General features: G+C 45.3%; 1 protein-coding gene across 2 annotated transcripts in view; it reads right to left on the reverse strand.

Moving 5' to 3' along the window:
• CCNL1 (cyclin L1) overlaps window positions 1–15,639 on the reverse strand; it is a 319,029-nt gene extending 303,390 nt beyond the window's left edge. Inside the window, exons 1-2 of one of the 2 annotated variants that reach the window (XM_069618436.1) lie at window positions 15,178–15,639; window positions 15,010–15,084 (exon numbers count right to left, since the gene is read on the reverse strand). In XM_069618436.1, the coding sequence (XP_069474537.1) occupies window positions 15,010–15,084; window positions 15,178–15,558 (456 nt within the window). In that variant the 5' untranslated portion in view covers window positions 15,559–15,639. The remainder of the gene's footprint in view (window positions 1–15,009; window positions 15,085–15,177) is intronic. The other variant, XM_069618437.1, reaches the window with a different exon arrangement.
• Between the last annotated feature and the right edge of the window lie 12,264 nt (window positions 15,640–27,903).

Here is a 27,903-nt window from a genome sequence, read left to right on the forward strand (position 1 = left end):
CCCACGTAGTGGTGAACAATACTTGAAATTTGCTAGCCTACCATATCAATCCGTAGGGTTGACGACAGGGGAGCTCTTACCAGCACATAGAGGATGCCCCAAGCATGGACATAGTTGTACAACGGATAGACGTGCGCTCCCACAAGTAATTAAAAATGCTTTAGAACATGCGGCCAGCACTACAGTGATTGCACATACGCCGGCCAGGTGCAGTCTGCATAGGAAACCTCCACATTGCTTACCAGAAGCTATCTCGGTTAGCAATGTGCGGCACAGATTTACCATGCTATGTTAGAAACACCACTCTCACCAACACTTAACATGCACCCCTTTCATTTGTAAGATACACCGACACTATTAGGCAAGGGAGGAGGTAGCACAAATGGATAGTTACACAGGGGAATTTGGGCTTTCCAAAAGTTTGTGAGGAGGGTAGGCAAGCTATCAGTGACAAAACTTTCTAAACGGGACGGTATGGTTCAGTTGCAGTACCAAAAACATATCTCCTATATCTCCTTTACAGAAAACACTATGCTAAAGCAACATTCCAGTTACAGTGCCCTACTAAAAACATGATTACTAAAATAATATTGCTAAAGGGACGTTATGGCCAAGTTGCGGTACTACAAACATAATACCGTTACTGCAATTATGCTAAAGCAACGTTCCCGTTACAGAGTCCTACTAAAAACATGAAATTCACTAACAAAAAACATTGTTAAAGCGACGTTATGGTTCAGTTGCGCTACTAAAAACATCTCCCCTTTACTGAAAAAACTATGCTACAGGAAGGTTCTGCTCACAGTGCCCTAGTAAAAAACTATCAACATCACTGAAAAAACCGTGGTAAAGGGACGTTATGCTTCTATTGCTCCAACAACCACCAGGCGAATTCAGTGCAAAAACATTTGTTACAGGGACGTTATATATTTTTGCTGTAACAACAAACCATCTAGTAAAACTGAAAAAACCCACACATTTGCCAGCTATGATAAGCTAAGCAACCATAACTCGTACCAGCACTCTGCTCTGCTAAGACCAACACCATGACATCACATGTGCATTTACTTTTCATGAAAAGCCTGCACAAGAGATTCTCAATGAGAAGCCTTGCTGCGGAGACAAGGGTGCTGCATCTCTTTCTGCTGTTTATTGCTGTGAGACATTTGAAGTTTCATCTTTACTCAGCGCACTTGGCATTCATTTTATTGGTGCACTACACCTTTAAGCAACTCCAAGGTGGATAGACACGCCCTTCAGGAAGTTGCATACAAAACACCGACCTCACAACCTTTTCAGCGAGAAGTCAGGCTGCGGAGACAAGAGCGCTGCATCTTTTCTGATTGGGGCTCGAGGTGCATATTACAAAAGGGACTGAGGCGTGGTGCCAGCACTATCGTGGATCGTAGAGGAGTTAGAGGACCCGAGTAACCCGCTTCAGTGGTCGTGTGACAGTAAAAATCCGGATTCAAACTAAACATCGATGAAGTCGAGAAGTCGCACACCGGTAAGTGGCTGTAAGACACTCGGCTTAAGAACCCTAATTCCTTAGTGGAGTAGTGCTATATAGCTGCTTACCAGGTGGAAAAGGGAGACTGTTGGGGCTAACTCCCCTTTGATCCCGAGAAATAATTTCGTGGGAAAACACCACGTAACCACAACGGAAGCCATGCCGTATAGTCCCGACATGATCCGGTGGAACTGGGCACGGCAAAGCAGCAGTGTAATTGCATCCGATTAGCACAGCCGTCCGGGAGACTGCGGGAAGCCAATTCCTTTGATCCCGTTTGGAACAGCAATAACAATCAGCCGCATGCCACGTATGCCCGGGGAATCCTGATAAGCTCTATTCTGATTGTATTGGGAAATTTAGTACAACCTGTGCATTCCAACACGCAGCATCCGACACTGTTGAAATAACTTCTCCAAAGTTCATCGAGTGGGGAAAGTAGAGCAAAGTTGGACGTGTCTTAGCAACAAAATAAGCAACACAAGCAAAGCAGTAAGGCAATACTGTGAATACCAGAAGGCAGTGCTATAAAGCAAAATACATACTGCGTATATACGGAAAGAATGAAACTGCGCAGTAACCCAATGCAGGATGACAGGGCCACGGAGTGGGAAGAGCCAGCATTGGGAGCTACAATTGCATGGAACCTCCAGAAGGCCCCTACCTCCCAGGTTGAGGCAGATGTCCATCCCTCGCCAGGGGTACAAAACATTCAGGCTTTAGTTCATGCTGAAGCAGTACCTCTTACACCCGAGATGGGAGAGGAATCCGAAGGAGACCTAAACCCTATTGCACATAATTGTAAAAGAGGCTTGGAATTTGCAGTTACAATGAGAAAAAAAAAAAATCAAAGGACAATAGAAGACAACTTCGATAAAAGAACAAGCAAAAGTGCTAATGAGGAAGAAGTGGCATTAAATAACCACAATGAACCACTGTTAAGGAGGAGAGCCAGAAAGGACAGTATTGATTCTCCCTTCATCCTCCTATATGAATGAAACCCGAATGGAGCCAGAAAATCTGAATATGTCCGCTATGGACAAAGATAACAGCTGTGGAAGTAAATGAAAATACTCTTATCAGCACTGAACTACGTTCTCAACTCCCTAGTTTCAGTTTTTGAATTACTGAGGGTAGAATTGCAATCACAGACAGGTACACTCCTAGAACTGACAAAGGAAATGACCACATTGGATGCGTCAGTGGTGGGATGGAACAAAACAATAAATTCAATCATAATGCACAGGTTGCAGGACTTAAAAGTTGAAACAACCAAACAAGGCTTAGATTTGTCGGCAATACAACAAACATTGGTAGCCGAAGGAAAGACGACGAGGCGGGCCTTACCCTTATGCAGAATATTATGACAACTACATAATTTGAACCAAGGGAGGAGTGACAGATCAAAGAATGAACGTGGAGGAGCACAACTCACAGATGGACGATACGCCACGTTCTGAATCAGTGTTGGAAGAATTTAGGAGATTGGCAAATGTAGGGGAGGGGGACCACGAGGAAGAACTAGTGGAGCTAACGCCACCCGACAGTCCTTCAAAACAGGATAAGGACTTGTCGATCATAGAGGAGGAACTCCACCCCCACCAGTCGCTAGGGGGAAGAAGGGAAAGGAAGAGAGAAGCCCGGAGGAAACGAAGACTCAAAGAAATTTAATTGCAAAAAATGAATGAAAAAAAATAAAAATTTAAAAAACAAAATCAGGAAGACTAAAACATTCAGAGACGAATGCCTTCTTAAAAACAAAAATCAAATGTTTCATGAGCAACAATGACAGAGGAAGAGGTTTATCTAATTACTACAATAGAAAAACATCGTAGTAAGGATCTGAGAAAGAAATCAATGGCAGAGTGTGCCAAAAGACTTCTGGAAAACAAGGAGTGTGCAGTAGTAACTGGATAAAGAAAGAACTGGTATTATAAAAGGTGTTGGTGGGGCTAAAAACAGAAGTGCAAGGAGTAATAAACTTGGGCTGCACAGGAAAAGGAAAAAATGTTGTGGAACCTAAAGAAATCCAACATACTGCAGAAATAGTACCCCAAGTGAATTCCCTCAATAAGAAAAATACTCAGGGATGTGATACAGATAGCCACAATCTTCCTGAGGACAATACAGAAACTGGAAGCTGGAAAACAGTTATTCAACAGTGACTGTAATGGAGTGCTAAATAACCAGAAGATTGCTCATTGGAAACCGGTGCAGAAAAAAAACAAACCCTACAGCCAAAGCAAAATTGAGACAAAAAAAAAAAAAAGAAGAAGTGTCTTGGCGGTCATATTTTGTAATATCTATTGGAACCCCGCAGGTTCAGCTCTGATTTTTTCTTGATGAATTAGCAATGTTGCTGAGGAAAATCAGAATTATGTTTGATGGGGCTCCAATAATATTGGGAGGGAACCTGAACTTGCAACGTACCCAACTCTAAAAAGAACAAACAAAGCAAACATTGCATAGAATCTCAGAATGGCCGATTGTGGGTGGAGTTCTTAAAGGTTGGGGGTTAACAATGGCAAATGGGAAACTACCGAGGGACATCCCAGCCAAACTAACTAGATGCCAGGGAGTATCTATATCAACTTTAGACTATCTATTTTTGTCAGCGGATCTGTTCGAGCAAAAGGCTACTCTAAATATCAGAGAAGGAGGAGGCAGCGACCATCTACGGTTGAAATTATCATTCCTAGACCTTCTGATGGAACCCCATGAGAGATATAAGCAAGTAGTCGAATGCAGGAAAGTGAGAGTACGCCTCTGCAAAAACAAATACGAAGGGAAAAATATTAATGCTAGCTCCCAGAGAACATACAATTCTATAATTGTCATCCAGAAGGTTTCTGGAAAAACTAAAAAAAATAAAAAATAAAAAAATCAGAATCCAGGCAGTGTAATCTGGTCTCTGAAAAAGACTGGATTAAGCACCTAATGTCGGTATTTGGAAAACACAGAAATCCATTGTACTGATCAACAAGCCAGTGGTCTGGGGTTTAGCCTTTGATGAACAATATATTGCAGAAATAATTGGGAAAAGCTCGTCATCAAAAGCAGCAGGCCCAAGTGGCCTGACGTACCATGTTTTGAAAAATATTCTCAGACTACGGCCAAATTGTAATTTTAGAACTGGCTTTTTAGAGAGATTCTGACAAGACAAGAATTGCCCCCACCATGGAAATCTGCAATTGTCATCCCTCTGTTCAAGGAGGGAGGGGGCGCGCAATAGGGCAGCAGCTACCAACTACCGTCCAATCGCCTTCCTGGACATAGAAAGTAAAATCGAAATGCCAAACAGGCTTTAGGAGGGGCCTGTCCACAGCTCTAAATGGCTTGGTGCTAAACTTAATGAGCGAAAATTCAGAAGTAGAGCGGGGCAGCAGCTATTTGGGGTGTGGGTAGACTTCTCCAAAACCTTTGACCAGGCAGATGGAGGGTTGCTCTGGTTAAAACTGAGGGCAATGGAGGTCCCAGAAGGAATATTGGGGATGCTAATCCACAAAAACAATACAGCCAGAGTGTGTCTAGATGAGGGGGGGGGCACCTGTCAGAGCCAGTGGGGGTGGAATGGGGAGTCCGCCAGGGTTGTTTGGGGGCACTGCTTTTTTTCAACTTATACATACCCGATATGGGTGAGCAGTCACCATTGGCAAGTCCAGTGTTGAACGGGGAAAAGATTCACTGGCTTGCCTATGCCGATGATGTTGTCTTACTACATAGGGCAGCTATTGAAACGTCTCCTGAACAGCCTGCATTGCTATGCAGAGGTAAATGGGTAAGCCCTGAAACCCAACAAATCGAAGATAATGGTCTTCAGGTAGAAGAACAAAAAAGTGGTTTATCAACAATGGTCAATGGGGGTGAGGGGGTCCAGCAGATCCCAAGGGTAGAAGAACTGATATACCAGGGGTGTAACATATAGGCCTCCCCAGCTCATTGTAAAGTAGAGCATGACATCTCGATGAAAATGAAACAACTGTCTGCTCAGATGTAAAAAAATATTGATGAGATACGGCAGATTCTCTATCCTTCCATTAATAAAACGTTATTAGGCTAAGGTAATCCTAGTCATACTGTACGGGGTGGAAACAAAGCCACAGGTATGGAATGGAACATAGCAAAAATGGGAGGGAGTCCGCCGGAAAAATGTTCTCGGTTTGCCAATGTACCTCCTGATGTCTAATATTAGGTTTGAATTGGGTATAAGATCATTAAAAGCACAAGCAGGATGGAAATTAGTCTCTCTTTTTCGTCTCATAACTATAGCCCAAGAAGGTACACTATGCAGATATAAAGGTCCACATGGAAAATAAATCAAAAATGCTTTCACATTTGCGCACTCAGGTAGAAGATTGGCTGCTTAAGGCCGACATCGATATACAAACTCTAATGGAGAACCTGGTGAAAGCTAAAAAAAAAAGATGGGATGAGATGGACTGGATCAATACGATCGAGAAGTGTGTCTCGCCACCAACCCAGACCCATTGCAGAAAGTGGACAAAAAACTGGGATATCTAAATATCTGGTGAAGTTCCCGGACTGGAGGATCAGGAAGAAATTTCTGAGACTGCGGTTGAATATTATACATACTGGGAAGGTTCTTGCGAAAATAGGTCCTGGTGATTCTGCTATTCAACTGTACCAGGTCTGTAAAAATCCAGAAACTCTATCAGACACTTATTAATGGAGTGTAACGGCACATGGCAATCAAGATCTCTCCTTTTCTGAATATTTGGTTTTGAGTCACCACATTATATTCCAGAAAAGTTGTGGGAGAGGTTGATTGCCGGTCACTCACAAGGTATGACAATAGCAGTGATCCAGATGCTAGAAAGATGCAACATTGTATTTTGAACGGTAGGAGAATGATCCTTTAGATGGAAAGGACAGAAACAGTTTACTGCTCAATACTTAAATATAATGTGAGGAGGAAAGAGGAATAGAAGGCCTGCTAGGGACTGTATTTATTATATTTTATCTAGACTGGATTTCAAATTTGATTGGTAAAATGATGCAATATGAAATTTGTTTTCCTCCTTTTCTATGTTTTATATGGATTTTGAGGATGTCTTACATTTTTAAAAAGGTAATGTTAACCGAACACAAAAAACAAAAAAAAAAAAAAAAGTTACCATAAAACTATTAGAGGTCATTCGGAGAACTATTCATTACACAATGCATAGCTATAAACACAATTGCATTACAGAGTCCTTTCCAGTGTAGGAGCCAAACGTAGGCATTGCCTGCAGCATGCACTATAGAGGATCAATATCCAAATGTTTGCCACGTTAGATAGTAAAATGATAAATGCTTTTGTGTCCGAGTTTCACGTAAGGTGAAACGTTTAATAAGTAGCTACTAACGCCTCACTTACAACATATCTGTACTACTACACAAACCATAAGAGACCACAGCACACACAAATGCACCTATACAGGGAACGTAAAGTTGATCAAAAAAGCAAATGTACTACCAGAAGGTGTTCTTAACCTAACTTGTTATCTTTATCCACACAAATGATTGCTCTGATACAGGCCTGCTTCTTCCCTTATCTATCTTTATTATATGCTGTGACTGAACCCTTAGGAAAGCAGTGTAAGAACATATGAGATGGGCAAGCTCTGCAAACATAGTACCTTTTCCATGTTCCGTTCCTGAGTCTGAAGAAAACTACCTGCCTTACGTATGCAAGTGAACAAAAAAGGAGGGAGCCAGACATGCGATGTCATCAGGGATATCATGCCATCTTTGATGTCATGGGTGTTAGTCTTAGCAGAGCACAGTGCTGGCGCGAGTTATGGTTGCTTAGCTTACCATAACTGGCGAATGTGTGGGGTTTTTCGGTTTTACTTGTAACCATACTATAAAATTGGTTGTGATTAGTGCATTTGTCCCTGTAACAAATGTTTTTGCACTGAATTTGCTAGGTTGTTAGGGCAACGGAAGCAGAACGTCCCTTTACCAACGTTTTTCCAGTGATGTCGATAGGTTTTTAGTACGGCACTGAGCATAATCTTCCTGTAGCATAGTTTTTTCAGTAAAGGAGATACATTTTTAGTAGCGCAACGTACCCATAACGTCCCTTTTAACTATTATATATATACGTACATACACATTTAATCATTTGTCTGGTTTAACTATTATTCAAAACAAATGCTTGATATAAAAAATATATTTGTGAAGGTCTCATGGGTAGACCGGTTTAATTTAAGGAAAGCAGTGTCCAGTGACATGCCTTAAAAAGGCATCAACTCATAAGGGTGCAAAATTTCAAGTTGAATGCTACTAGCCAGGCATGAAAAGTTACTGTTCTCCACATACACAAAGAACAGAATTTCTTACTCGCCATGAATCAGATATCACTAGGCACTGACTAGTGCAAATAGAGTCTCTCTAGTGGCTTGGCAAGGCTACAAAGCCCAGGGCTCCAAAATAAAATTGGATAAGCAGGAGAAGTAGCTCTTGGGTTTCCAGCCTTGATAAGGATCTGCCACCGGGGAACTAGGAGCTAGTGCATAGTGTTCTGCAAATATAACTTCTACATAAGTTGCAATCATATCAGTTCGCCCATTTATGACCTTGTGCTTTAAATGGCATACAGATGTGTCCAAATGCTTATTTTCCCAAATGCACAGTTAAATTCACATAGGTGTGTTTGTTCGGCATCTGTTAGTCTCGGGAGCCAAAAGTAGCTCCTGGTAGCTGTTGGCGTCAAGTTAATCAGGCTCAGCTAGGCTACAAACAGGATCTAAATAGCTCCAAGCTCCCTTCAATTTCGAACCCTGAAACCCACAGGCCTTCCACGCCTGTCCCAAGTGAAAGTATCGCTATACAAATTTGCTAATCATATGTTGGATCACTAATCAAAATATATTTTTATTTAGCAACCTGGACTATCAATTTTGCAAAACTAATGTATGCCTTGGGGAAGCAAACAAAATAAAAGCGAATCACCTGCAGACTATTTAGGTCTACTTAAGATATTGATTCACCCAACATTCAAGTACCACTAAACCAGACAAGACCACACATGCCTGTATTTTACTGACACTTCACTTATGCTGCCTTTGCCACGTGCATAATGCTGCCATTTTATTTTTAGGACTTCTATTTCCTAGATTGTTTAATTTACTAAGCTGCTATATCTGTTTTAATTTTTTTTTTTTTTAATTCTGTTTGTGCTCTTCCTGACTTCTGAGTGGAAGAGAACTGGAACGCTGCATTTGTTCCAGTCCTCTTTGTCCATTGACTGGCGATTCTCTGCCTTTCCTTGCTTCCCCATCGGCATTTGCTGCATCACTCGCCGGCGCAGCGGGCATTCCGTCAGCGCACCGAGGGCGCGCTTAAGGTGCAGGAAGGGGGAAGAACACCCTCCCCTCACTGGTCTCCTGGGATCGCAGCTCTCTGCTGACGCTTGCCCTTGCTGGGACTAATTGGCCTCCTGGTTTCATCAAACTGCCCATTGTATTGCCTCAATCCACTGAAACAGGCTTACAATGTGGACTCCTAAATACTTGCTCCTTAGTGACTCATGCCCTGGACTGCCACGAACTGTTAATGGACTCCCAGCCTGATCTGTTCCTCATGGAGACCTGGCTGAGGGAGACATCTGGTCCTGCCATCATACAGGCTTTGCGCCCCCCCAATTATACTTGGCCCATGTCGATCGGGTATCAGCTCACCGTGGAGGTGGACTGGCTATTATCCATAAAACGACAGTATGCATGGTGCCTACCCATGCACTAAAAATGGAGTGCTGCCAGGCCCGGATTTCTGTTTCTCCTCTATCCACGCTTACCATCTTACTGGTCTATCGACCTCGAGGTACAGATGCCGTGTTTTCTAATAATTTCCCTGACCTGGTCTCTGAAATCAAGACCCTGCATCCTAAACTGTGGGTCATTGGTGATTTCAACCTACCTGCCAACACCTCTCCTTCTAGCCAAGTCACCAATTTTCTTTCCTTAATGGTGGATCTGGGCTTACCCCAGTTAATTCTGGAACCTACGCACCAGCTATTTTCGCCCCCTGTTCCGATTTCTGGAGTTTCTTCTCCCTCCCCTCTAACTTGGACTGACCACTTTTTAATTTCATTCTCTACTCGGTTACAGAATGCCAAGCCGCTTCCTACTAAACCTGCCATTTTCAAACGCAATTGGCGCAAAGTGAATAAAGTTGAACTGGTTGCCTACCTTCATGCCCAGCTGACCCCTCATAGTCCTTGCTCACTTAACTCTCTGGGTGAGTCCTTAGTTGTGGCCGATCAGCTGACCCCACTTAGGCTCTGTAAAATAAACACTTCGGAGCCGTGGTTCTCTGATGATCTTAGAGTTCTTAAACTCTGCTGCAGATCCACAGAGAGGAACTGGCGTGTGGGCTACTCTAACACCGATGAATATGCTTTCCGTAGCACTATGTCTACATACCAAAAAGCTATTAGCGCTGCCAATTAATCTTTTTTCAGCCAAAAAGGTGCAAGTTGCAGTTAATACGTCCATGGCTTTATTCAAACGTGTTCAGTCCCTGTCCACCCCTACCACAACTGGGTCTGCTGTTACGCAATCCCAAGCCCTCTGAGATTCCTTGTCATCTTTTCTGACCAAGATTGAAACTATCCGCAATGGTATTAGTGGCCAGTCAATCCACTCCTGCCTTGACCGCTTCTCCTCCTTCCCTGCCCAAGTCCACTTGGTCCTCTTTTCCTGTGTTCTGTGAATCTGATATTTTTGAGGCGCTGAAGAGCCCCTAATCAGCCTCTCTGGCTGACCCTATACCACCCACTTGGCTTAAAGACATCTCAGGCAATATTATCTCTCATATTACTGGGGCAGTTAATGCCTCGTTTTCTGAGGGATTTATTCATAGTCCACTGAAACATGCTTTGGTAATACCTCTGCTTAAAAAAAACCTAAGTTGGACCCTGGGATGCTTGAAAACTTCTGCCCCATTTCGCTTCTCCCTGTGCTAATGAAGGTTATGGAGGCCCTTGTTTCCCCACTGCTTTCTTCCTTTTTGGAATCCTCAGGGTGTTTTGACATCTTTCAATCAGGGTTTCGTCCTGGAAGGGGCATTGTGTTGGTTCTAAATTCTGTATTGGACGACCTTGCTCCCATGGATGACTAAGGCGGAGTGGGAGCGGTACTCTTGGACTTACACGGTTAACCATACCATATTTTCCGTTTGGCAGAGGCCGGGATATCAGACAAGGTCCTAAACCTGTTATCAGCCTTTCTGGCCGACTGTTCTCAATCAGTCTCTCTTCCACCTTTTTGCTCTGAACCAGAAAGGCTTACTTGCAGGGTCTCTCTTTCGCCCATACTTTTCAATATTTATATTAGGTGCCTCCTCCTCATACACTCACGGATTTAGATTAATCCTACGCCGATGACACCCAGTTGTTGGTCTGTCTCGACCTGACACTGCATCTCGGCTGAGGAGCTGCCTGGAGGATCTGGGAGCATGGATGGCACTGAATCACTTAAACTGAATGGTAACAAGACTGGAGGTCCTTGTATTGGGCACTAATTGCCCCCTCTCCTTCAGGACTACTGATTTCTGGCCTACCTCTCTTGGCCCGTTTCCCCTTCCATACACTACTGGGAAAAACTTGGGACTTGACACTTGACCACCCCCCATGGCTGATCAGGTTGTAGCCGTCAGTAAATCTGCCCATTTTAAACTTTGTGTATTAAGGAATGTTCTTCCCTTCATTCCTACCCAATTCCATGCTCCTGTGGTCGCTGCACTGGTTCTCAGCGCAGACTAATGAAACTTGCTCTATTTTGGCCAACCTGTTTATAAACAGACAAACTGCTCCAAAATGCTGCAGCCAGAGCAGTCTCTCATCCTTTCCCACAGGCTCACGTCTCCCGTGCTCAGACAATTACACTGGCTTCCTGCGGAGAAACGGATTCTGTTCAAGTCTCTCTGCATCGTTCACTGTGCCTTCTATAAAGAGGGAGCTGGATATCTCCAGGAAAAGTTCACCCAATACATTCCCTCACACGCTCTTCGGTCTCAGTCAGCTCTACTGCTCTTGGTCCCACGATCAGGCTGTCTAGGATAGGAGGCTGTGCTTTCTCTGTGGCAGCTGCAAGGTCCTGGAATAAACTTCTGCTTACTTCGCGAGCTATTGATGACCATCTCTCTTTCTGACGCTCGTTTAAAAGATTGCTTTTTAGGTTCCTGTCTGCCGCTGATCCTCCTCTACTCTTCGCGCCAAGATGCCCTTGGGCGATCGTGCGCTCTATAAATAACAATGTAACACACAGGAGGCTATAGCAACTACTTTGTAGCCAGCCTGCTACCCAACTTACACGCACAGTTGAATAAGTCGTGCACTGGATGGCAGATAGCGTGCGCCCAAACTGAGATGGTAGGGGTTGCTAGTTAGTGTGTAGCGCCACAGGAATTAAAGGAAACTGTTCAGAATAAGTTAATGACCCTACAAACGTTGTATATGCTGAGGCAGGTACAGAATGCACCGAGTTCTGCCCAAGGGAAAAATAGACAAAGAAATGGGGAAAGAAGGTCTACCCACCTGGGCAAATGGGACTGTTAGGGGAGGCGGACCAATTCCAAGGTCACCAGATCATGAAGAAAGCGGGGCAGGAAGGAGCAGGATGTGCATTGACAAACCCATTGGTGTGCAATTACTGTAATAAGTCATCATTGGAAGAATGGATGCCTGTGAGACCTTACTTTCAGGGCAATCGGGGGGGGGGGGGTCAGACAAGCCTAGCCTCCGCCCCCCCACCCAACATGAATCAGAGAGCCCCAACCCTTTGAATTCGGAGGCCCCCAGCCTTTGCCCCCAGGCCTCTGCCTTTGCCCCTAGGCCTCTCTTACCCGTCCAGAATGGCCATACTCATTCTGACTAAACCAAGAAAGCAAGGTTCAGATGGATCCTCTAATCCCAATTGACCAAGACTGGCCATATGCACAATGTAGTGTAGAAGGGATGTGTGTACCTTGCTTGGTAGGGATAGGGGTCCGTATGTCAGACCTGCCTAGAGACAGTTTCATTGATGTACAAGTGTCCACTGATCGTTATCAGAGCAGCAGGGCTAACACCACAGCCATACACTCGGTTACTGAACCCCTTACAATCAGATCCGACACATCCTTCGAAACCCTTCAGTACCAGTCAATTGGTTTCGGCAGGCATCTGTTGTATAAGCGCAGGTGTACTATCGGAGGTAAAAATGTCAAGTTGCAAGCTACTAGCCTGCCATAAAACATCTCTCGCCACTTCCTACACAGAGCACACCATTTCTTATTTACCAAGAGCTAAATATCATTATCCAACGGCAAGCGCACATTTTGCACCCTGTACTATATACATATACTGCACCCAGGATGGGATTTTCTTAAACATTCCACATAAGAAAGCAGAGACTCTCCTTGCAACCCATCAGGTAGATCCAGAAAAAGAGTCGCAATGTGAGGCAGAGTCTACCGATGAGTCGTAGGAATAACTCCATCTGCTTCTCTATGCACAACTCATGATAACCAGGTAGGATACATCCACACAGCAAAGTACGTAATGAAGTAACCGGACTCATACACCAAACTGGTTTTCTGTACAGCAACTCATGCGCGAGATACTCCTGCCACATTCTCTAAAGAAATAAAAGCTAAAGCAGCTCCAGGATATCTGGCAAAAGCAGGAGCAGGTAGCTAGTGTACCACAAATTTAACAAGTCCATGCACAGTTTGAAAGAGCCACAAAGGACCTATTTAGCTCCCACTTGTAGCCTAAAAGAGCCAGGTTAAACGGACCCCAACAGCGCCAGGAGTTACTTTTCACTCCCCAGGCCAACTGGTGACATAGAAACGTACCTTTGTGGCATGAACGCTGGGTGTTTGAAAATGTGTTCCAAGGGACCATCTAAACTATAATGGGTTATATAATGGACGGACACAATGTTATAGTTTGCCTCCCATGTGAAGGTTACATTTCCAAATTGCTATATTCCCGAAAGGTAGCTCCTGCTTACTTGGTGATGCAGGAAACCAAGGAGCTGTTTTCAGCTGTTGCTCAGCAAATCCTTATTCTAATTCTTGGCATGACACGCAAACTATACATATTTTGTCCATTATACATGGCCTACTGTGGCAAAGATCGCTTGCCCAGGACAAAAAATGTCTTCTAGATGTGTCCTATATGCTCTTATAAAAACATTGCCAAACACAGAAATGCCACCCTGTATGGTGCCAAGTTGGCACCGGGAGTATAAAATAGCTCCTGGTACATATGGTGTCAAGCAAACTGGCTCTTCTAGGGTAAAAGTAGGAGGTAAACTGCTCTCAACAATTATGATCCCTGGATCTAGCATCGCACTAATATACATTCACATATACAGACATTTAGAAAAAATAAAAACATTCAAAAAAGATTTTTGTGCATGAAGAACCTTGTGGGATGAAAATAAGAATGGTATTTTGGGAAATATGGCCAACCTCTGCCGGCGTAGACCATGTGGCGCGTCAGACAGAGAAAACAAAATGTTATATAATGTTTTAGAAAGACTAGCTGGATGCAGGAGAGACACTCAACGGATGTTTGTGCCTCTGGATCACCTTTTGAACCTCCGTAGCTTATGCGTGCTGCTACTCTGCAGGTTCGCGTTTGTGGTTCCATGCATTTTACTGTTCTGAGGTGTACTCACTCGGTCTTGTAAAATGAAGCCCCAATCGACCAAGTGAGTGCAAGCTTCATTTGAAAACAATAAAACCTTAAGTTTTGTGTATGTTGTTTCCGTCTTGGGATGTGGCGGTGTCAATTGGGTTCCTGACACTGTACTCTTGTGCAACCTTACGGGGCAGCAATGGTAGAATAAACTAAGTGCTTGGCGCTAGATCGTCAACATTTAAAATAATTAAATGTTTTATCCTGATAAGTGATAGCGAAGGGGAGAACTTCTCAAAGGAAGCCTCGGTGGTTCAAACAACATGCTTTGCAAGGCTTTCAAAGTTTCAGGAGACAAAGCCGCCGCTGTTCAAATATGCTACCTTTTTTGTATGAATGCGATCGTACCTGGTAACGTATTTTGTATAGTTCCAACTAGGCAGTTCACACTCGAGCTGGTTTGAGGGTGGGTGGGGAGTAAGAATAAAAGTGTTTGGCAATGCGTAGTGATGGGGGGTATACAGTGTAATTGTACACTGTGGTGATTCTATCACAGTCACGAAGGTCTGGTTGGGTTGAACGACAGTCAGCGAACAGGAGTTCCAGCCAACTAGTCTGGACCAAAGTACTTGACAGCCATAGCATTGCTCAGAGGGTAACATTGCTCCGAGGGTAACAGAGGCAGTGCAAAAAAAGGACCGGGAGGGGGCGTTGGTCGCCAACTTTTTGCTGGAAAGAAGTATGGCATTTCGGGAGTTAACAAATAGATACACTCTACAATCAAGAACAAATTACGAGTGTTCTCTGCCAGACACGGGACTGGGACAGCGAGACAGGCCACCCACCACCACAATCGCAGCCTCACCTCGAAGCTGTGCTTCACGAAGGACTTCGAGTAGAAGAACCGATGAAATAGAACCTGACCGGTCGCCATCGCCACCTGAGGACACAAAATGACAGAAGGTTACTCGCCTGCCTCAATCACGACTCGCTGGTTTCTCAAGCGATCCCTCCCGTGGGGGCACGAACAAACCTGCGGTAATCGCAGCAGAATGCCAGCCGATTGCAGCATCTCGCAGCCCAGCACGCGCAGGTCGGTCTCTGAATTAAGGTCCAGGCCGTCGACCATGGAAGGGGTAGGCGAGAGCCGCTCATCCGGGATAAGCGAGTTGTCGATGGTCAGGTGCACCTGAGAATAAAGCCGGTCCCCAATGAGGATACCATCGGCCGCGCGAGACGAAGGAGCGGGCGCCGGGGGCTGAGCCGGCCCGGACGCCATTATTTTGACAGACGTTCCCACTACGAAGGTAGTGGCAGACAGAGGGAGACGCACCAGGCTGCCGCCGACTCGTGACGCCGAGGCTCGCGAGACGCCCGGCCGAGCACTGCCGGTGGAACCGGAAGCCATATCCATCCGCCGAGCTAGCTGACAGAAGGAAAGAGTCCGCTGCTTTCCTTTTGGAGGAAGAAGGCTGCTTGACGACGCGGCGTCTCGTAACTTCGCAACGGTTCGTGATGCTGTCTGCTGTAACAAAGGCCCCTTGACAGCTGTCATGAAACTACTGCTTCCACAGCCAAACATAAGTTTTTAAAAGGGATACATGCCTCTTTTTCCTTAATGGTGTTATACCTCAACATTTATAATATCTGCCATTCTAATGCAAATAAACGGGTGAATACAATTACCTGTTACATTTCTAAGCCCTGTTTGAATAGCTACAGATTTTCTCAGCTCCATGAGGCATCTTTGAGAAACTCCTATGTGTTTTCAAACTGCATGCTGGGACATGTACTCACCATTGTAATGGGAAACATGAAACTACAAGTTCCAGCATACAATTGGAAGCAAAAGGCAACACTGGCTCAGGGTGTCACAAGTGGTGGAACAGGGAAACTTGGCAGGGAGGCCTGTTTGGCAAACGTTTACAGATGCTCTAATTTACACCTTTATTGACATAAGTGACTCCACAGAAAATAGTCTTTGATACTCTAGGCATCATTGGTAGTGACATACATCGCTAGAAGTTTCCACATGTAATTCAAATAACTGTTCTGTGCAGTAAATGAACTGTCACTATTATAACTACGTAAAGGCTCTCTGGCTCAATAAAGGACGAGAGAAGTTTTAAAATAGCAAAAACTGCAAACTGATTCATTTCTAGGGAGTCACATTTTTGGCAGATGAGGCACAGGGGTATTAAAGGATGTGTCCAGGATCATAGACCTTTCTTAAATGTAAGTCCTTAACCACATATCTTCCCAGCTTTAGTTTATACAAGTCTTTGTTAAAGTTTAGGTTTCAAGAGATTAAATAGTAATTTTCTTCATAAGAATGCCTTAAAAAGTACACAATTCACATAAGAAATTAACCTGAAATAATTTAAATTGTTTCGGGGCAGGTCGGCATATCTGTGCCGGTTGCCGCTTTCTCCACTGCTTCCTGTTTCTTGGAGACAACTTCTTCGGCAACGTGCTGCAGGCAGTGGGGGTCGACGTTGGTGTTCTGATTGGAAAACATTCAGAAAAAAAAAACACAAAAATGGGGACTCTCCTGCTGGTTCTCCAGGCCCTGACCAGAATCACGCCAGGAAGAAACAAAAAAAGCCCATGGCGTTGAAGTTTTCTTTACCCCAGACTGAGATCAAAGCCCTTATGAAGTAGGCTATTGAAGAGCATGAGGGTTGAAGGGGCCGGCACACGCATAGGGCCATTCCCTCCTTCAGCTTCATCTTCCTCATCATCCCCCTCACCTTCCTCTGCTTCTATCCATTCATCAGTGGAGTCTGATTCAGATGAAGGGGAATATCTATCCTGGGATAAAGTGGCGACTGTGATATCCCAGGTTTGGGACTCCATGGGGTTTTCTGTTCCTGTGGAGGGGGAGTGCTCATCTGACCCCAAGATACGGCAAAATAAGCACTCTCAAAAATGGGGGCTTCCCATGATATTGGATACAAAAACAAAGGTGCTCCGTGAATGGAAAGACCCCAAACACGTCTCTATCTTTTGAAGGGGGCTGAGGACTTTCTCCTGGACACAGTGGCTGTCGACGATATTCTGGCCAGTTTGGTGTGCCATTCCTCCATGGCTGTGGAGGAGACTGCCCTTCGGTACTCTGTGGAATATAGGGCGAATGCAGCCTTGAAGAAAGCTCATGTGGGTTCCCATCTAGCACCGGGGGCCAATGTCTATGATTCCTATATGTCAGAGATGGTTCTGGGGGGCTTTCAGCTTCTTCGTAAGGCGATAGAAGATGGCTCAGACTGCACTGCAGTGCTTGATGATATGCAGCATCAAGTCCAGCTTCTTTCATATCATGGTGTTGGGGGCACCGCCATAGCCATGGGTGCTTGCATCTCTGCTCGTCTTCAGCTTCATTTGAGGGACTGGAAATCCGACAACCCCCAGAAGAGTGCTCTTAAGCTTCCCTTTTATGGGCAGTAAGCTTTTCGGGGACACTTTGGAAGACAAGGTTCACCAGGTGTCCTGGGTGGACAAGCACGCAGATCGGTTGTGGCGTAAGCCTGCGCCACAGGTTCGATGTTCTTTGTGGGCTGGGCCTTGGAGCAGGGAGTCTGGGGGTAGGCATGGTCCATTTCATTGCTCCAGGGGCTTCCGTCCCAGACCCGGGGGTCCGAAGCCAGCAGAGGGACTTCTGAAGCCCTGACAATTACTGTGTGCCGTCTCCAGCATTATTTTCCCATGTGGGGGCGGTGGCCCTCCGATGCTTAGGTCTTGCAGATTGTGGAGGAAGGTTATTGGATCGACTTTCTATCTCCTCCTCTTCAACTGGATCATGAAAAAATAAATAAATAAATAAAGTTCAACCCTTTTTTTTGGTCCTATTGACTCGATCCTTTTGGCATTCGATCAAAAGGATTCGAAACTATGACCTATAACCGATCATGACTACTCTGCCCAAGGACCCTGCCAAGAAAGCGGGTATGTCCTCAGCCATTACCAAGCTTCTGTCCAAGGGGGCCATTGTGCCCGTGCCCAGGGTGCAGTGGGATCTGGGGTTCTACTCCGGGGTCTTCATGGTCTCAAAGCCTCAGTGGAGGTTCTGTCTGATCTTGGACTTAAAACAATTCAATGATTTTGTCAGCGGTGTTCATTATCGGATGGAGACATTACAGAAGATAATTCCTCTGGTCAGGTGGGGGACTGACTGGTCTCCTTGGATCTACAGGATGCCTATTATCATGTCCCATTCAACCGTCGCATCTACAGTTGCTCAGGTTCTCTTTGGGGGAGGAAGCATTTTAAATTCTGGGTCCTTCCCTTTGGATTGAAATCGGTTCAGAGGGTCTTTACGAAGGTGGTGGCACTGTTGGTGGCACATTTACATCTGCAGGGGATCCAGCTGTTCCCATACCTGAACCACAGGCTGGTCAAGGCGGATCTCCGCTGCACTCACCTTCTCATTGTCAATCGCTCCAGGAGTGGGTCTTCCTGATCAACACGTCTCAGATGGCTACTTCCCAAGATCTGGTGTTGATAGGAGCTTGGTTCTGCACCAGAAGCCCCAGGCCAGGGCTCTCCAGCTTCCGTCGCTCTTTTCCAAGGTCCTTCGACATTCCTGGGCATCAGCACTGGAGTACATGGGAACAGGAGTACATGGCTTCTTGCCATCGAAGATGGAGGTGGGTCAACTGGGCCCACCTCCATCTTCGACCCCTGGTGGTACATCGTCTGCTTCACTGGTCCCCCTCCTCCCAGTCTCTTGGGCAGACGGTCCCGATTTCGGGCGATCTGCTGATTTTTCTGGGTTGGTGGCTGAAAAACTCCTCCCTAATGAGGACAGTGGTGTTGGCTCATCACCCTCATGTGGTTGAAGTGAAGTTAGAAAAACAGAGTTAGACTTGAAGGAAATCTGCCCATGCCCAAAAAACAGAGGAGTTCAGAAATGTGACAAATTGCTGCTTTATTTAGTCCAAGCAGGGATACGCACACAGATTCTACAGCTCCAAATGCACTCTCAGCTCATGACAGGCAGGCAGTGAATTTTTAAGCTGATGCGATCTCACAGCCAAAAGATACATTCCGCGCCCTTATGCAAAATGGGATTAGGTGAACAGTATAGGCATAATTACAATCTATAGGGGACAGATAACTTGATTAGTCTGGCTAGATCTGGTAGCTTCGCCTGACACCACACCCCCAGGTCAGTGCAAGCCTTGTCAGTTTAGGACATTTACAGTGAGCAAAAATGATGGGTGGGGAAGGTGAGCTCAGAGCACCGCCTCGCCTGCTTCCCACTATTGTTATACCCCTCTGACTTCCCAGGCCTTGAGCAAGGACACTCTATTTACCATCTTCATGGTGTGTCGCATTTTTTTAATCTTCTGTCTTCAATTTGATGGGGACGACCATATCTGTCTGAATGGGCCTTGTTCCCCAGCTCCAGGTCATGTGTTCAGGGACCGTAAAAAGTATTTTCTCTGCTGTCATTTATGAGGGATTTCTGCGTTTTAGCCCTTGCAGGTGCTGTATAAAAGTCAGTGTATCAGGCCACAGCCTGTGTTTTGAGCTTTCCTAATTCTTTTCAATGCAGCTGCTTTCATGGCTGTTCATGGTAATTACCTTCACAAAGGAAAATGAACACAGTATGCACACCCAAGTATAACAAAGAGATTCTTATGATGTTAGTCAGGATTTCGTGAGGTGCAGAGGAGAAAAACACTACCTTGACACTAGGTAGTGGTGCATAACAAGAAGAAGAAAAAAAAGAAGAAGAAAAGTGTCCACGGGCAGTGGAACCCTTGCGTCCCCTGCACACTCAGGTTATTGCCAATGACAATCAGTAATTTAAACAGTCTAGATCATGTTCTCTGGGATCTGTTTCAGTATTCTATTTTTCACATAGATTGCTTACAACGCAATGGGAAGATACGAATACAACTAAATACATACATAGCTGGCTGGTTCATCTTCGTAAAGTGGTATATTCAAAAAGTTATAGTCACTAAGATGCTTAGTAATGTGCTCGGTTAATAATCATCAAGTCGCTTAGTTGTTTTTTTTTTCATGGTAATTACCTTTTCAGTGTCTGCAAGCAGTTCATGTGTGTTGTTTTGCAACTAGCTACTGTCTCCGCTGATGTGTTCAGCCATGTGGCCTTTTCATGATTACTTTGGTGATGTCATCTGGGTATGGTCTGCAGGGCTGCTTCAGTGGGTGGCATTCATCATCTTGGGGGTACGCTGGGGGGGTTGAGACCCCCTCAACAGTCCCTCTCTGGTCCAGCCACCCAACCTGGACCACAAACTCAAAGCCCCTCCCCACAGATGGGTGTCTTGTTTCTTCACACCTTTGTCATCCCCTGCCCCCAGGTCGCTTCTGCTCCTTTTGGGTTGGTTTGTGTTCCAGGTAATTTCCTCTTCTTCTTCCTCCGCTGTGCGTCCAGTTCGGGGCATCCATTCACTTCTGTGTCTTTCTGGGGCACCATCAAGGCTATTGTGCTCAATGGCATTATAGTATATTTACCTTTTCATTTCGGTGGCACCTGCATGTGAGCTTCAGGCACAGTGTTTGTCTGCGGATATTGTTGCCTCTTCTCGTGCCATGTACCCTTGGAATGTGTCTGCTCCCTCTTTTCTCTCCACATTTACTTTTCATTCTGGCAACATGATGGTGTTATTCTTGATGGAATTCTGGACAGAGGCCTGCCTTGTTTTCGATCCGTGTAATTAGCTTGAACTTCTTGCCACTTCTTGTGCTATGCATCCCTGCAGTCATCAACCTATTCTTCTCTTGCAAACTCTTGTCCATATACAGTTATCTGGTGTTTCTTGCGCATTCAGGCAGTCCTCCAACTTCTGTTCTTGCACACTTGAGGCACTGCAGCTCCCCTTGTGTCACACTTCCTTTGTTTGGGCCTTTCAGTATGTGTTGTCAAGTCATCTGCAGTCAAGCAGTCCTCTGTCATTGTCCATATTTTCATGCAATTATCCTCATGGGGTAATTTCACCTGTGTCTTTCAACGTAGTGTAGCCTGCATCCTCTGGAACCACCATAGAAATCTCGTAGTTGCTCATGGCCTGGGAAGTGGGAGGGTTTCCATGGCAGCCTTTCCCTGAAACCTCCCTCCCAACATTGGTCACATGATGGTACTATATATTATTAGTGGTGTGGGCCAAATTGGTCATACAAGCACTTATATATATTTCTCTTTTTCCTCTTTTAAATCAACAATAATCTATTAAAGCTACTTCATTTCTTCATTTTACTAGTAAGGGGTAAAGTCACTACTTTTCATTTAAATACAGAAAATGAGTATGGTTATGTTTCCCTGTTACTGTACTAAGAGGGGTCAGAAGTAGAGACAGCAGAGTACAAAACCACCAGAGCCACAATATTTTCCAGCGGTGCAATTCCACAGGTTGTAAATGTGTATCTCCCAACTACCCAAAGGTTTATTTATTCGATGCACAACAGGTGACCCTTGCCACCACGAGCAGGGTAGACCACTTATGCGATGCTCCAGAATTCCCAGTAGGAACCATCATTCCATTTGTAATAAAAAAAATCCCCTAATTGTAATTGGTTATTTATAACACGCTTAATACTGCTTAATACCCAGGAGTTTCTAAGTGCGGGTCCGGGGATTGAACCTGTGTTGCTCCACATCGTCTTGCTTCCAAGACGAGTGCGATGCCCCTAAGATATCCTTCCCTCTTTTCCTTTTAATAGTTGCCACCCCCAAATTCACTTTTGTCTCTCCCGAGAGTTATTTTTAATGCTCCCGTCCACCCCGTCCTTTGCTTGGGCACCATGTTTACTACGAACTGCTCCATGTCTAAGAACCTTAAGTCCAAATTCTTGGTAGTTAGACAGTCACTACATGGGAAGAATGGTAAGAGGAAACAGTTGTTAGGGAGCACACAATCAGAGGGCTTTTCTTGCGTCCCAATTTGGGACATCCGGGCATTAGACTGGGTCCCATAGGCCCTCCTGGCGATAGGCCTTCTTTGTTTTCTCGTGGGCTCGGTTGCCTGGGTTGCCTGCTGGACATCACTCTGGTATGCAGTTGAAAATCCCTTTGCGCTTAAAACACAGAGAAAACCAGGTGAGTTTCTCAAAAGGTATATACATTTTCTTTATTACACCCTATCATTGCCTAAATGCTTACGACTAATTCCTTTTATTTATCTATTCCTTTCATCTACTTCACATCTTCCATGCCTACTACCCACTCCATTTGTATTCCAGATGTCATTTAAAATGTTGGTGATCTAATTTCTCTGAATCATTGACTGTCCCATTTTTCCTTCTTGACCACATGAGAGAGAAAAAACACAACAAAAATGACAATAGCACAGTCCTTTTCCAACACTTGTTTGTTTGTTTGTTTTATTATTTATAATGCGCACCAGACCCGAGGGTAGCAGGGCGCAAAGGCAGTACGAAGGCTTTCAGCTTTGGTTACATTGCTGTGCAAATATGTACAAGAGGAGCAAAATATGTACAAGCAGGAGGATTGCAGCTTAGGTTACATGCTATGTAGTTGAATATCGGATGCAACACTATACAGGGATATACAAGATATACAAAGTATACAGAATAAGTATAGACAGAGAGATTCATAGGCTTGGGTTACATTGCTTATGAAGTCAAATAGCTATAATGTAGATTGTGTATAAACAGAGAGCAGTGGCGTGGGTGTATGGCAGTGGGAGTTAAATGGTCATTTTCCTTGATCCATTGGATGAAGTTATGCCCGAAATGTGAGTATGGCTGATCTACTCTGAGGGCAGGGGGAGAGAGTTCCAGTTTTGTGTGACTTTAACCGGGAATCTACTTCCACCGGTTTTGATGCGTTTGAATCTCGGTACAGTCAAGAGGATGGAATTGGCAGTTCTAGTGGGGCGTTTGGAAGACTGTCTTTTAAATCGGTCTATAAGGTATAGGGTGAAGCGTTATTGAGAGATTTGTGTGTGAAGGAGGCTACTTTTAGAGAGATTTTATCTTTAGTAGTGAGCCAGTTGTTGGATCTCCTTATATCAGAGAGAAAAGCTTTTTTGGGAATGCTCAGTGCTGATCTGAGAGCGTTATTTTGTAGAATCTGGATTTTGTTAATAATGTATTTGTTACTCACTAGATATAGGGTGTTACAATAATCCAGTTTTGACAAAATTAAGGCTCTTGCCAGGGTGGTGCAACTATTGTCAGAGAGGAAGGGTTTGGCTGCTCTGATTAGTTTGCATGTGTAGGAGGTTGCAGAGGAAATGGAGTTAACCTGTTTGTTGAATGTGAGGGAGGCGTCTAGATAGAAGCCAAGGGTTTTGACTTCCTTGGCTACTTTGATATTATTGCGATCTATTATGAAGTTGGTGTAGATGTGGCCAAGTTTGTTGATCTTGGAAGTGGTGCCAAGGATTATGAGTTCCGTCTTGTCATCATTCAGGCATAGACCGCGCGAGGCCATCCATGCTTGGATGATGAGGTACACTCTGTTCACCAAGGCCAAATCATCCTTGTTGTAGTCTCCCATCAACGGTATGAGGATCTGGGTATCATCAGCATAGTTAGTGTAGGTGATACCAAGACCATTGAGATCATCAAAAGGGGGTTTCGTGAATATGTGGTACAGGGTGGGGGAGACACATGAGCCCTGGGGCACTCCGCAGGTGATAGGTATAGGGTCGGCTGATGCCAACAAGGCATAAAATAAGCAGTGTTGCATAGCAATTTGCTATGCAATTCTGTAGGTTTGCTAATCAAATGGGCACTTGTGTAGCAAAGTTAGCTATTTAAGTTGCCCTCTTCAGTTAAATCACAGCCGGCTCTGCATTCCTCTCTTGTCCTCGGTGCTCTCTTCACCCTCTTTTCTCTGTTCACTTTAAGTGTTAATGGAGAGAAAGTGCAGCAGTAATCACCTCCTCCACTCTTAAGTGCCAAAGGTATGTGTGGCAGTGCTAGGCAAGAATTTCTTTTTCAAATAATTGCAATCTAGAAGTAATCAGAATTATACTTTTATTAAGCTTTCAATATCCTTGTATGGCAAAGACCACTATGTGTCAACTTAATATATTTTTTTAAAAACAATCATGCAATTCCATTACTAAAATGTAAGTTCTTACATAATGCATAATTACAGTATTGATACTGTAAAACACTGCATCATCTCCATGCTTTACAGTTAAGTTTAGGTTAGTGTATCTAAATTTTATATTGTCAACTAAATTTCATTTTGTTAGAGAAGATGCATCATATTGACGAGTAAACACTTTTGAAAATGCACATGATCACGTGTTCAAATGCTTTTGAAGGCAAACCTAGTTCTGTAACGTACATGTTGCATTAATCTGGCAACTGGTGCTCCCATGAGCGAATCCAAAAACCTTGACATTCTATGACTTTCTATATTAGCAAACTGTTGTTTTATACCAGGTACCCTGAGAGTGAGATGGCCGTAAACTACAACAGTCCACCTAGTATGCCCAGTTCTCTTCCTGCTATGCAATCCTCTCGGCTTAGTCTCTTTCTTTCCTCTTACATAATGAATACACAAAGCGAACTAGATGCTTACGCAAAGTAGTGGTCAATAGTTCCATCCAGTCTGTTACATCTACTGCAATACCGAACACTGTAGTTAGCCGCCTCCAGAGCACGCTTTGCTTTATGATTATGATTGTGTTATATATTACCACATGTAGGTGACAGCTGGCCAAACTGTTTTCAGAGCCTTTCTATCTTATGTATTTGTGTCCATTCATGCAGCTAATCTCGTACATTTTACAGACACTCATCAGTGGGCTCGCAAAGGCTTTTCACCGCCTCACAGAGTAGATTTTATGAAGGGCGAGTAGCATTTGCAAGAGATGTTTAAAACTTTTATTTAAAATGTAGTTTGAATTAAATGTTTTAATGTGCATGGCTGGCCTCTGGGTGGCAGCAGTGTTCCAAACAAAGTGGGTTTGTAGTGGCATGCACCATTTTACAGAAATCACATTTTAAAGTTGTTGTTCTCCGTTGCTATGTGTAGAGTGCATTTCTCTTAGGTTGACTATGTAAACTAAGTTACCCGACCTGCAGGTCTAGCTGAAGTTTAAAGAATTTGCAAGGCCTTACTCCTCTCACTAATGTCTTATTTCAGCAGTACACAAAAATGCTGTATTGTTGCTCATTTAATGTCTTGGGTACATATAACGTTTGGTGACATTAACAATATTAGTAATAAATTGCTAATCAAATGGGTCTGTTTACTAATCAAAAAATATTTAATTAGCAAACTCTGCTAATCAATTTTTGAAAACTAATTTTTGTCTTGGCCGAGGATGAGAAAACGCGCATGGTCCCATTGTTTAGGAAGGATTGTATCCATCCTATCGCTTCTTGCTAGAAGTGGGTGGCTGAATCCAGATGGTTACAGAGGATTTTATGGTCAACTAAATCAAAAGCCAGAGAGGGCGCTATAGAGCCGTCCAAGATGGCGGCCTCCCTGTGAGCTCCGTGGAGCTCCCTAAAAGATCCTGAAGAATCGTGTGTTCCGTGGCATCCACACAGTTTTCAATCTTCAGTTATTGATGGCTGTGGTGTTTCTGCATAGGCTCCTGCTTTTATTTCTTCTGCCCGCCGTGGTTTCGCCCGTGGGCGACAGACTGTGAGGCCCTCCACCCCCCTCCTCCCTTCGGCTGCCCGGTGAGCGCGGCCTCGCTGGGGCCGCAGCGTACTGATACACACGGGAAAGCTGATCCGGCCACACCCACACGAGCCGCTGCCCGCGCCTCGTCGGAACCCCCGCAACGGGGGGTGGAGCGGATGATCGTGTCTCCGCGACGCTCGTTGAGGACAGCTGAACCGCCCATCGCACGCCGCCGGAGCTCCTAGTGGATCGGAGGGAGCCGGCGAGAGAGCGGCTGCGACCGATAAGTGTCAGAAGAGCCGGCAGGTCTCGCTGACGGCGTGGGCTATGCAGCGGAGGGCGTGGTGGAAGCACAGCAGGAATCCAGGTACGAGCGCCCTGCGCCACCACCGCAGTCGCGGGAGCCCACGACAGGCCTGCCTAGCATCCGGAGCCCCCGTGACCACCAGCTGGCGATTTCCGATGCCCTGCGGGCCCTAGGGCTGAAGGGGGATTAGTGGAGCAATCGATCGGGCGGCGGTGGTCCCCGCCTCCGGTGCGGCGCCCACCCCGCCCAGGGTGCACGACGGGCTGGGGCGGACAACACGGCCTACCACCCTGGTAGCCGGTCGACAACCTCACGGCGGAGACCCGGTGATGTTACATCTATAAAGCGAGGGACCTGCAAGTAGTCATCTCACCAGCCCCAAGACATCTAAGATCTCGCGCCTAATATCGGAAGGGCAAATCAGACATTTGGTACAGTCGCACCCCCAGCACCTGAGTGCATCCTAGCCCAGAACAGAGCGCAATCTAAGGATGGCCTAAGCATGAACTAATCGGCGCATCTACTCTGAATTCATAGGCGTTCACTCCCCCTCCACCCCAGCCTGAGGCAACAGTGCAAAAACAAATCTGGGACCCGAGAACCGCTCCTCAGGCCAGAGGCCCCCTTAGCCTTCTAGTTACCAGATCACTCTGCGTGCATACAGCTGAACCCCTCAGGCGCATCGCACGTCACCCTCCTGGCATCCCGCCAGCCATATTCACCTCAAAGATGGGGAAAAATGATAGATCACAGAGGAAATTAAACTTTGAAGGTTGTTCCTCCGCCAAAGCAACCGCCTCAACCAGCAGACCACAATCACCCAATCAAGAACAGCCCCATGAAGTCGGAGAGCCACAAGAACTTGATATTAGAGAAATCCTGCTGGACCTCAAGGCTGGAATAGGAGGCCTGGGGAGAAAACTAGACTCCCTCTCTTCCAAAGTCGACCAACTCCAGCATAGACTGGACAAGCACGCCGACAGACTAGATACCGTTGAGCAGAGGGTTTCCGACCTTGATGACGGAACATCGACCTTAACTACCAGAGTATCTTTATCAGAGGTGCAAGTGAAGGCGGTGAGTGCCAAGAACGAAGATCTAGAAGGACGCTCCCGGCGAAATAACTTAAGGATTGTCGGCATTAGGGAACATCAGCCTACCCAAAGAATGGAAGAATACATGGAGAAGATCTGCACGGACCTTTTCGGGAAAGAGATCCTATCGAAGCTCTTCGTGGTCGAGCGGACCCATAGAGTTCCCAATACAAGACCTGTTCCAGGAGCAAATCCTCGACCCACATAGCAAAACTGCTCAATTACAGGTACCGTGACGCTATTCTGAGAGCCGCCAGGGACAAGGGGGTGCTCCAACATGACGGAGACAAGATTCAATTCTTCCCGGATTTCTCCCAAGCAGTTCAGGCGCAAAGGCGTTCATTCACAGCAGTAAAAGGAAGATTGCAAGAGAACCAAATCCAGTATTCCATGCTTTTCCCTGCGAAACTCCGCATACAATACGGAGGCAAAACTCAGTTCTTCAACACGCCTGAGGAGATCAATGAATACCTAGACCGCAATGGCTGCAGATCCGCTTCAAACGTTGCAAACCCCCAAAGGGGAAATAGACCTAGAAGAGATCCGCCATAAAGACCCACCCCGCAGCTGTCACAGATAGGAGATATCTTGTTATCATAAAGACAACAACATCACCACCATGGAACAAACTCACAATGCGACTGGGAGCCAGCCTCCTCTTGGAGGGCCACTAGCACCCCTAGCACAGCAATGCTAACTGTTTGGTTTACTGGGGACTGTTCACCACGGGCCAGTTGGGAGTTGCCCGTGCAAGGGAGGGTGGGTATACCG

This window comes from Ambystoma mexicanum, chromosome 10 (assembly GCF_040938575.1).
Source record: "Ambystoma mexicanum isolate Mex_15411 chromosome 10, UKY_AmexF1_1, whole genome shotgun sequence".
Taxonomy (NCBI): Eukaryota; Metazoa; Chordata; class Amphibia; order Caudata; family Ambystomatidae; genus Ambystoma; species Ambystoma mexicanum.